Source organism: Hydra viridissima, unplaced genomic scaffold (assembly GCF_058129835.1).
Source record: "Hydra viridissima isolate aposymbiotic clone 2 unplaced genomic scaffold, HvirCarnegie_v1 scaffold_8, whole genome shotgun sequence".
Classification (NCBI taxonomy): domain Eukaryota; kingdom Metazoa; phylum Cnidaria; class Hydrozoa; order Anthoathecata; family Hydridae; genus Hydra; species Hydra viridissima.
Window position 1 is genome coordinate 9132501 of NW_028324307.1, and position 12500 is coordinate 9145000.

Sequence of the window (12500 nt, forward strand, 5' to 3'; positions counted from 1 at the left end):
TGTACTCCTAGCTCGTCATGCTTTAAATATTATACAATTAGTATTGTATTAGCATATATGTGCGTGTGTGTGAACACGCACACACATAACTTCATGTAATGCTTTGTTTGTTTAACAACTTACATAAAGTAAATAGAAATAACTTATCAGGATGATTTATTTACTGCTTTTAAATAATCTTGTGGCACAAAACCTTGCTTGCCATTATACTCTACAAACCACCACTCGTTATTTCCCTTCGAATCGTGGTTGCGGATTAGTCGTACAAATTGCCCTTCACAAACAGTTAACTCACCAGGGTTTATTGCTTCAAAATTATATTCAACAAGAAAAGTAGTATTTTTGACACCTTCCAGTGGATTTAAATCTACGAGCTTATCCGAAGAATCTAAGGTTAGATCTGCAGGAAAACTTTGACTAGTTGTATGTTGAAAACTCTGAGTGCTCTGCTTATTATTATTACTATCCATATTAAGCAAAGTCTCTTGCGCAGGTGATAATAAACCTGTATTTTTCGGACGATAACTTTTTTCTAACTCAACTTCCTTTACTAAGAAAGTTTGTGGTATGTACCCTTTTCGCCCACCCTGTTCCACAAGCCACCATTCTGAGTTACCTTTGCTATCACAGGTGCGACAAACACTAACAGCAGTACCTTCTTGAACAGTAATTTCCGCATCACATTCAGCTGTAAAGTCATATTTTACAATATATCTTGGTTTTTCAGGAATGGGCTAATAAAAATTCAAAAATGGAAAATTATTACATTATATTGATTAAAGAAATCAATTTAATTCTTGAATACACACACAGAGTGGCGTGCTAAAGTTTTCAACCAGTGACATTTCATACTCTAATTTATTTTAAAAAACAATTATATTTAATAATTATAAGATGTTAATATGAGATATAAGTAATAAAATAATATAGCAAAATAATATCGTTTATGTTGGTGAATGTATTTATAAAAAATATAATTAAATATTCAAAAAATGCCAAATTTTAGTTCAAATATATTATAAATCTTCAAGTCGAGTGAAGATGTCGTTTTGCCTATCTTTACCTGTTTTACAAGTTAATCCTTCCCAATGATATATATTAACTAGATGTCTAACTTCACAAAAATTCCGTAAGAAAAAGTGAAACAAGTTTTTAGTCTTTAATGCCGGTAACCATTTTATTTAAACTGACAATTATTAATTTTTGTTTTGCTTTGATTTATTATTGCATCATTTTAGGCTGGCAAAACAAATCTGGCTAACAAAAAATTTGCTTCACTGCGAAAGCGCGAGATAGATATCTAGTTAATATATATCATTGGTCCTTCCAGACCAATCAAATGGGATGTCAGCTGAAAACTTTGTTGATCAACAAAAGTAAAAAAAGCATTGAAAAACAAAGCAAATGTTATATAAAAATAATCAAATTTAATCAATTTTGAAGGTAAGAAATAATAAATTTTGTTTTATTTTGTTACAATATAGTTGTATGTACGAAATGTCTATTTTTATTTTGTTATTAAACTTTTTAAGTGAAATATGGTTAAACTTAGGTAACAAAAATTATTATTGCTACAGGTTATTCAAAGAAGATTTTTAAGATATTTTGTTAATAACTTAATATAGTTGTAAAATTTAAAGTATCAGTCATTTGAAATGTCCGATAGATTATGTTATAGTAAAAGCATTTATCATTTTTTGGGAAAAGGCTAGTTTTAGAGAGGGAGTCAGAAAAACTTAATCTGGACAGAAATATTGTCCAGATTAAGTTTTTTTTTTGTGAAGTAAAAGATTCTTTTTCTTATTTAGTTTAGAAGTTGAGCTTGCCAGCATCATGCCATGTCCAAGAACGGAAATCTAGAACTTCTTTGAAGAAGTGACTCAAAGTGAAACAGGTGAAAGAGCCGTCCAAGCAAAGTTCAAGCTCTGTCCGGCAGTTGTCCAGGTTGCTGATCATAACACTTCTGGGATGAAATCCCATCTTATTAGAAAGTATTCAGTTGAATTTGTCCAAACTGAACGAGACAAGTCAGAGATGAGGAAAGGTGATGTTGCTTTTAATGAGCTAGAACAGGTAATATAACAATTGTGAAAAAAAGTTTTAAATTGAGTATTTCTAAATTTAGTATGTTCAAAATTTAAATACTACAATGTATTACAGGCTTTGGCCGCTTTACAGCATATACATTGTAATATAAAAATTTTACAACTTTCTTTTTAATTTTACAGATATACGACGAGGATGAGTCTTATGCTTATTTCAACCCAAAGATGCTGATCAAGTCTGCTACAACATACGTTATAAGTAAGATATATAATTCATTGTACTTTTAGTTAAACAAATAATTTTGGGATGGTTTCATTTAGTTTAAGAGGAGAACATATTTAAAGAATTTGTATAAGTTTTAAATCAAACTTAAAATCCCAAACCCCTTAATCGTAATTTCAATGAAAATGACGCCATAAGTCCCATGACGCCATTATTGCTTTACTGTTATTTCTTAGTAAGTTAGTACCTCCCTTTTTATTTTAAAATAAAATAGCTTCTAGACTAGTCTGCACCATTTTTTTTTTTGTTGGTTTTTTTTAAATAAATATAAATTAGTATAAACAACAGCTTTTTTTTGTTTTTTCTTCTTTTAGGTTGCCATTAGTTTACAAAAGCATGAAAGCAGCAGTGGATCAAGTTCTTGAGAAAGAGTTGCCAAAAAGTCCTGGATTCGCCATTTCTTCTACATGTGGTAAAGTCGGAACAGTGACGCCTATCAAGCTATCACCCTTCACTTCATCAATTAAGACTTCAACCTGCGGATGTTTGTTTTTGGTGTGTCACCCTTTTCTGGACGTCATACTGCAGAAGCTATTGCAAACAGACTGGATTAGTAAGTAAATTTTTATAGAAGTTTTTATATATTAGTAGTGCTTATACTAATATTTTAACTTACTATTACTAAGTAAGCTTATTACGTAGTACTTATTGATTTGTTGTTGTATAAATTTTTATACAATTTAACATATTAGTGATATTACCTGTTACATATAATATTTTAATACCTTTAGTTATAATTTTATAATATAATATTATAATTAAAGGTATTAAATTATTATATATAACTTCTAACTTGTATAATATTTATATTTATTATTAGAAATGTCTCAGAGATTCCTGGAAATGCGGGACACAGCTATGTTGCCTGTGTTCACGACTCAGCTTCCAACATGAAGCCAGCCATCCCTAAATGTAAGTTTGTTGACAAGTCTCTGCTCTGTGCTGATCACCTTTTGAATTTGGTTATGGAAGGTACAATTAAAGAAGCCAAGTCAGTTAAAGGTTTGGATATGGAGTCAGCCATTAAAAAAGCCACAGAACTGTCATCTCTATGCCACAAGTCCTCTTTGTCAGAACAGTGAATCAAGAAGGAGATTCAAAACATGTTGGATGACAGCGACACAGTTGACAAAGAGGAATTAAAGTATCATCTCACCTGTCAAAATTCGCTGGAACTCCACATTAATGGTGATTGACAGTACTATGAGGATGAGAAGACCTTTGAGCTCAATCAGGGACAATCCAGGTTCTGACCCTATTAAACTTGCACCTGCTATTCCCAGTGAGGATGAGTAATGACCTCTCGAAATTTTTCCAATTCTAAGGAAAATCTCGGACATTTCGGAAAGCTTCTCTGCTGACAAGAAACTCTCCATTCACCGAGTTAACTCTCATCTGTATGGATTGAAATACCGACTTATGCAAGCTATTTATGGAGGCCTGTCTCCTACTGCTGAAATCTTTTACCGAAAACTAATTAAAGCTAATGATTTCCGGTTTCCAGAATCTGGTGCAACCAACTTGCACTATTCAGTCACCAACTTGCTGAATCCTATGTACAAGGGTGAGACTTCAAAATCAGATCTTAAGGTTCCCAACCTGATGACGACCCTCTCTTTGGTTTGGCTAGTGACATTCTAGTTAGTGTTACCTCCGCCCCAGCTGCTCAGTATTCCATTACTCTTGAATGGGAAATGTACCTCAAGGTACCTGCAGTCACTGGATTGGATGTCTTGGACTTCTGGAGGACCTACAATCACAAGTTTCCATTGTTGGCAGAACCTGTAAGAAAATGGCTTTGTGCCTGCATCTAGCGCTTCGTCAGAAAGAGCTTTTAGCGCTGGAGGTGAAATTGCCTCCTACAAACGAACCAACTTGCAACCAGAACAAGTGGAAAAACTCCTGTACATCCAGCAAAACTATGGCAAAGTTAAAATCAAGAAATGGTTACTCACTTCTGCTGAAGAACAAGCCGATGAAGCTGCTACCCTTGAAGGACCTCCCTTTCCGTCTCCTGCTAACTCTCGTGCCAGTACTCCAAATGTGGTTGATCTGGCAGCTGAAGACAATGATTAGTTTGGAACTTTAGACAGAAGCAAAAATTTTTTATGAACTTATATTTCCTTAAGTTGAATAAATTATGAAATAGAACAATTTATCGTCTCATATCGCTTCATATCGTTTCATAACGGTAAGTAAGGATATGCTTTTTTTAAGTTAAAAAGTAACGATACGCTTTTTTAAGTTGGAAAATCACACGATATTATCGGTTTATAACGATATTTTATCGTTTGCATTTCCAAAGACCCTAAACGTATCGGTATTTTTTCAAAACCCAGTTATCGCATAGTTATCGTATCGTTTCAAAATAATAACAATACACAGACCCTTAGTTGACTAATCAGCGTTTTCCATACCGACATCTTGTGCAGAGATCATCACATTTTCTCGAACTTTTTTACAATTGGGACTTGAAACCGAACTTCATTTCATGTGCCAATAGGACGTCGTGTATATTGTCCACCAGTCTTAGAAAGCTACTTTTACCCCATCTTTGCCCAATTTAGGTGATCTTTAGCAAGTTGTAACCAGGCCTTCTTAATTCTTCAATAAGAAGCCCTGGTTATAACTTGCATTTACTGATTAATGGTTTTTTCATACCTATACGACTAAAAAGTTCAACATCATGTAGTCTTCGTGTCACAGTACTGCGATTAACATTAGTTCGATTTTCATCCTTTAGCTTGTGTGCCGTTTCAGCAACAGTTTTTGTTCATCCCCTATTGATTTGCGTTTAATGATAAGATCTACTTTTGATGATCATTTTACAATAATATCGTTCACAGTTGATTTACCTATCAATAATAGTGAAGAAATTCAACATGATTTCCCTTCCTTTGGAAAAATTATTATTCCTCAGAAATTTGGATTTGTGTATGTCGAGTCATGTTTATTCTCCCAAACCTTCTATAACTAAATGTAAACACTCTATACACTACAATTCTTAATAACGCCTTTGGGCATTCTATTGTGTCAATGTATATTATATGGCCAGAAAATTTGGCACATGTAAATACAACAATTATAATAATAAATACAATCACAAACATACATATAATTCTATTAGTATATTATTTTGTTTCCTATATCTCATACTAACATCTCATATCGATTAAAAATCGTTAATCTTTTTTAAAGATAAATTAAAGTACAAAATGCCACTGGCCAGAAACTTTTGCAAGCCATTGTACATAAAAAAATAGGTTCGTCAACAACTTCCTTTTAAGCCGCGCTAATAAACTGGTATATTATTGAAAGTTACTAAAAAAGATGACGGCAATCTTAAACTATATATAATGTCGTTTACTTATTTACCTCAACAGAAAAATGAAGCAAAGCTAATGCATCAGAAGGGGAACTTTGTCTGCAAAGTGAACCATTTTTAGGTAACGAAGCAGACTGTTGACGACTATTTACGCCATCATGATCATTCGGTATATTCTAAAAGCCAAGGTACTACTACAAAAACGCTCTTTAAGTAACAAACAATAATTATTCAAACAAAAAGTCAATAAAACACTACAAATATAATTTCAATGGAACCAAAGTAAATGAGGAAACAACTAAATAAAATATTACTGTCGTTAAAAACGTTTTTTTGCTATTTTCCTTTCCCGTATATAAAGGTGTGAACACCAAGTTGGAAAGCTGTTCTGATACTTTAATAAAAAGACGATTATCTCCACCGTCTTCGGTCAAAAATGGTAGCTATAACAATAAAACCATACATTAGAGAAAAAATAATAAAAGTCACACTATAATGGTCGCAATAATATATATACTAGATATCTAACTTGCGGGATTTTATTAGACGAAAAGTGAAGCCGCTTTTTTGTTTAGAAATTGAATCCGCCATTTGTAATAAGGGCAAAAGCTATATCCGACGTGCGAAATAAAAGTTAAAAATGCATGTTTTTGCCCGAATTAGAAATGGCTTCCACGGCTTCACTTTTCGAATCGAAGTTAGACATCTAGCATATATAATATATCATTGAATGGTCGTGAGTGAAAACAAACTCACATATTAAGTTTATGTAGTTTTTTCTCGCAATCAACAAGTCACTAAATAGCAATAATTTTCTCTACTAACTGTCCTTTTTTACAAATTTTCTCCTTTATATATACCCCATGCTTTTCCTAAAATATCCTTCCACAAACCGTCATAAATCACCACAAACACATATTTACAATTCTTATTGGTAAAAACTGTTAAAGCTATTAAATCCCTAACGACATCAAATGTTCTAGAACTTTCCGGAATTACAGTTTATTAAATACATAAAAATATATTTATTTTACATAACATTAACTAAAAAGTCTTAAAATTTTTTTCTTCATGTAGATATTTATCATATTATCCAATACTACTTAAATTTTAAATCAAAATTTTCTATAATATCTAGCAGTCTTACACTTCGAACTCTGTTAATCAAGTGCTTGACGTCGAGTGTTTCGTCTAAATGGTACTAAGACTGAATTTGTTGCCAAGAAACAATTTCAGTCATTGATATCAGTGTCTCCATAAATTGTTTGTAATGGTTTTTAATAAAAGCGCAAGACCGAAAAAAAGACGATACTACGAACTCAATAAGGATTAAAAAATGAGTTTTTTTAACAGCCCAAATGAACGTAAGGCTGAACAATGGATCAGAATTCATTTTCAGTGAACAAGTAATATATTTTTAATGGCTAGTGGACCATCCGTAATGCATAAACTAATTTCATGATGATATATCGATTAATAACATTTATTTTCATATATGCTCTAGGAAGCAATATTGTACAACAATTACACATTTACTTTAGTTACATGAAGAAAATTATTTGTCAAACATTTAAAAAAAAAATCTAAAATTTAAAAAAAAAATCATTGATAATGGTTTACATATCATTCAGCTGTTCGGATGCAGAAGACTCTAAATTGAGATGAATCAATAAGATATCCTGATAATTATGTAAACAAAATATCATGCAACATCTTAAAGATGCTGAACCCAGTTGGAGAATTTCAGCAGTCTTCTGCATTTTGAAAGAATTGTTGAGCAGTTTTGATACTGGTTGAAAACCCTGAACCACCAGATCTTGTTATAAACAACAGCCTTTTCCTACAGAAATGTTCCTTAGGCGCTGATAACCAGATTTGGTCATATCATTATCTAATATGAGAGCTAAGACTTCATTGGAAGTATTTTGAGCATGTTTATGTTTGGATTTTCGATAGAGACGATTTTAGTGCAGCTTCTGTATTGTGTAAAGATGTTTGTTGGGGAACAATAGTCTTTATAATAATTACAATAGTAATAAAAAATTTACAACAGTTTTTTCAATAGGCTAAATCGTGTTTATTTAAGTAAATGTAAATAAGTATTTACATGCTTACTTAAGTAAGTCTTTACATAATTGTTTACTTGCAACCCATGGTTTACAGTATTCAGAAATAAATTTTGAAAATTGAACCTTAAACTCAGTCCAAGTGACCAATAAAATTATAAAGTAGCAGCTTGTCTTTTTTATTAGATATTGATAATTTGTTTTATCTTATAAACAAATTTAATTTCTATTAATGCTTGACCTTTAACCAAAGTCTAAAGTAAAAAGAAAACAACATTTCAATATAAATCAGATAGGTTTATAATTAATTACGTTGAAATATTTTCTTTCTGTTCTCAAAATGTGAAATATAATTCACTAGTATAACTTTTCTATTAAAATTAATCATGCAGAAGTCTCTAAATTGAGATGAATCAATAAAATATTCTGATAAGAATGTGTACAAAAATTAATATATAATTTTGCCCACAATTTTATATTTGATATCCAATATTTTTGCGAATCAATACAAATAAAATGCAGCTGATAGATAGTTAAACAACAAAATAGTTTAAATATATGCAACTTTTAATGTAATGTTAAATTATTACCAAAGACTTTGTAAACAAAATTTTATATCTTTTTTATTTTTACAAAAATTTTGTATTATCCTACTTTAACCATAAAATTAAGCTACTCATTTATACTTTAAGTGTATGTAAACTATAAAATATTGATATTTAACATATTAATAAAGATTTAAAACCAGTTTAACACAAAAAATCAGATAAGTTTTTTATATTCTTGTCTGGTCACTAGCCCAGTGTGCGCTGCTAAATTTGCGCCTTGATAACTAACTATACATCTGATGCAAAATGGTGTACTGAATTTCAATGATGGTTTAATGTAGATACGTAAACAAGCCAATGACTGATGCTTTAGAGTTACTGTAGAAATAAGCAATAAATTGTTTCTATCTCCTCCCGAATCATAGAAATGTCGTGTCATAACTACCTGCTATGTTATGAATATGCTATTCATTATAATAAATGATAGTTATTAAGTCAAATAAAGAATACTTAAAAATGCAAGAAAAGGCTGAAAAATTCATCAGCATTACAATAAACTGATTATTTTGACATCAAGATGCTATATGCTTGACTTTTTGGGTCTTTTGGAAAGTAGAAGATTAGTATCTTTTCCAGCTATTGGCTGCAAAAAAAGATGGTATGATTGTAAAAAAAGTTCAAGTAATTTTGTAAGAACTTCCATTAACCGTTTTCATTTAGTTACTCATAGTATAGGATATAGAAGTCTGACAGGGTATCCTAAATAGAAATTTAAAATTGTTTTGCTCTTTTTATATTAGGCATATACTAAGCTATATCTGATGTGATTTTTAGGGAAAGCATTTTAATCAATCAGATCCCAACCAATGAGTCTCAACAATTTAGGTCCCAAACTGTTCCCATTCAACTCAAATTTAGGACAATTTACCAAAATCAAGGATAGCTTTAAAGAGGGAGCTTGGAGAAGTTAGCAGGTTTAGAATGATTCAACTGCTAGCCATACTTAAATTTTGCAATTAAAATTACAGCTGCCAAATCACTTGTTTATGAGTTTATTACTATTAGTTTTTCATAATAAAAAATTCTATGTGTTTATTACTGAATTCTTTGACTATTTTAACAAAATAATAAAACAAATATAAGAATTTATTTTACAAACATTAAAATGATTGCAATCAATAAAAAAAAAAAAAAAAAAAAAAAAAAAAACCCATAAAACTTTATTTAATAAGTTATTATTGGCAAGTTCTTACTACTCATTAAAAAAATTTAATTTTCTTAAACACATAAATTTAAAAAAACATTTATTACCTTCCACACCTCATTGATTTGCACACATGAATTTCTCAAGTATCTAACATGTGCATCTACATAAGATGAAAGACAGTATTTTAGAAATACTGAGCATTTATCACTTAAGACTGGTAATTCCTCTAGTAGTTGAGTATTGAGTGCTATGTAGACATTTCTGCTCACATTAAGTTCATCCAGTGTCTAAAAAGGAAATAACCAAACCATCCAATTATCTATAGTAAATTTACATCTAACTTTACAATCAATGAGCAAAAAGTACCTGCATTATTCTATCTCGCTCCCTGGTGTCTCTTGCCTTAGCAGCTTTATTCATTGCTCTATCATAATCAAGACATTTATCGTTTCTTTTTTGAATCAAACGAAATGGACCTTGAAACATTTGTAGGATTTGACTTAATGGTTCTTGGACATGCTGCATAACAAATGACACCTAAAGGTGCATATAGAAAACTACTTTTAGGAATGACAAAAACTGTGTAGCAAATTCTAGATTATCATTTGACACATCAAAAAATTAGGCCAGCTTGTAACAAACAAAAAAAACAACACCTAAATAATAAACATGATGGTGGCTAATCATTAGGTTAAACTAACAAAACACATATGTAACCTAAAACTTTCTAAATAAAAAAGAATCTCATTTGGAAACCAAGTTTTCTTTCATAAAAAGATTTGGCTTCATAGCTTTATTTATACAAATAAAACTAACTTCAATTTTACTGTTGTACATATTGGCTATTTTCTATTCACAGGCCCATAACTAGTCTTCATAAGCTTAACCCAGTTGTAATAACAACAAAAAAGAGTTCATTTTCACCGAAATTGCAAGACCAATATATTTGAATATTCTATAGTACCATGAACCTTTTAAAACAATTATTAAGTATACTTACTAGATATAAAAGTAACACAATATAATCAAATTTAAGGTATTAATACGAATTACACCATTGTTTTTTACAATGTCTTCATTTAAAAACAAAAGCTCTAACAACAATAGCTAATTGACTGGGGATGGATCGGTAAAATTTTGTAATAATTAAGCTTCTACACTTGTTTACAGCTAATTGAAATCAACAGTATAAAAAACAAAGAGATCTATACTGTATTAAAAGTTTTTGGATGATAATCACCAAAGATTGCTTGATCAAGGCCAACTATATAACATGGTCTGGTTTGTCATCTTATAAACCAAAAGTTAGTGAGCTGAAAAAATCTTCTTAAAATTTTATGAATAAGATTTTAAAGCTCACAAATAAACAGATTTAAATTATATGTTTTTTTAAATAAAAGGTATATTTTATTTTACAATGCAGAAAAATTGTTTTGTAGGTTATAAAAATGGATAATGCCAGAAGATAACTACTAGTACAATCATTACTATTAGGTACAATCAAAAGGATGCCAATGTGAATATTAGTAAAAATGGTCATTTATGATTTTTCTTGTGTAGCTCTCAATTTCTATGACAGTGTTCACCTATCAAAAAAAAAAAAAAAAAAAAAAAAAAAAGGAACAATTTACTATTACAATTTGCTTTTCCACCCTTTCAATTTCCTTGAGTTTAAAGATACTATTTTGCTTGTCATTTTTTCTTTACTTTTTTTTTCTCTCATCTCTTTAATTCTAAGTGATAAGAAAAACATTTAAATAAATTAATCTGTAAATGAAATGGCAACAACCTGAAGACAATCTTTCTTTACTTCTTTCATAATTAGTATATTCATTTGATTCATTTCTCTAGGCTCAGCCCACATAAGTCGCAAGTTTCAGAGGCCCACCTAGTTTCAATTTTATGACAAAAACTTATAAATTTATTAATGTCAGCAATAATGACAGAGAAAACAATGTATTACCCTTCTAACAAGATAAAATTTAAAATGGTTTCAATACTTGCATTTTTTTGATTCTCTACCCAAATATTAATGGTCTGCAAGTAATTCCTAAAATCCTTCTGAAAAATAGTAACCTTTTAGTACAAAAATATAGCCAAAGTTCTGGTTTTAATCTAAAAATAATTACAGTATTGGCCATTAATAACAATCCATCATGTTATTGTGGTATGGATATAAGTTTGAAATTACAGATTTTAAAAATTAAAAGATATTTTTTCTTAAACTTTTTTTTATTTAAATAAATCAAATAATTACCATATAAATTTATTATAAAGTAATAATAAATAAAAGAATTAAAAACTGAAATATTGAAATGAAAACAAGTGTTCATATATATCAAAAAAAAATGTGGCCAAAATAAACAAACCACATCATTAAAATTAACTAACCATAAAAACAAAAATAAATTAAAAAACACAAAAAATAAAAAAATAAAAAATTAATATTTTGTTGACAATCCTTTAGATTTTAAGCATTCATTGAGCCGTTTCGACATGGAATTCACTAAATTCTGAGTAATATCTTTCGGAACATTTTTTAGTAATTTTGTTACTTCTTCTTTCAGCTGGTCCAGATCTTTTATTTCAATTTTACCAAGATTGTGGTCTAACCAAGACCACAAATTCTCTATGCAATTGAGATCTGGACTATTAGCAGGCCAAGACATGACTTTAAGGTTGTTTTCTTCAAACCATTGCTTGCAAATCTTAGCAGTATGACATGGAGCATTATCTTGTTGGAAGATAATGCCTTTTCGTGTCTTTTCGGAAAATGTCAACAGAAGGCACCAAATAATTATCTAATATGTCTAAATATCTTTGAGAATCAAGCCTTCCATCAAATAGTTTGAAGCAACCAACACCTTCATAGTTCATGCAGGCCCAGATGCCTATACTGCCACTACCTTGTTTTGTTCTATACATAGAACAATCTGGGCGCATTTTTTCATGTGGCATTCTTCTCAGCATTACTCGGTTTTTTCTTGAATCAACCTCAATGTTCATTTCATCGCTGAAAAGAACGT

General features: G+C 30.3%; 1 protein-coding gene across 1 annotated transcript in view; it reads right to left on the reverse strand.

Moving 5' to 3' along the window:
* The window catches only part of LOC145186262 (dynamin-binding protein-like), a 59383-nt gene that overhangs the window by 107 nt on the left and 46776 nt on the right, over positions 1-12500 (reverse strand). Inside the window, exons 18-22 of the mRNA XM_090094593.1 lie at positions 9841-10011; positions 9579-9761; positions 5968-6096; positions 5704-5829; positions 1-734 (exon numbers count right to left, since the gene is read on the reverse strand). The exon at positions 1-734 is cut by the window's left edge and continues 107 nt beyond it. Of these exons, the coding sequence (XP_089950719.1) occupies positions 147-734; positions 5704-5829; positions 5968-6096; positions 9579-9761; positions 9841-10011 (1197 nt within the window). The 3' untranslated portion in view covers positions 1-146. The remainder of the gene's footprint in view (positions 735-5703; positions 5830-5967; positions 6097-9578; positions 9762-9840; positions 10012-12500) is intronic.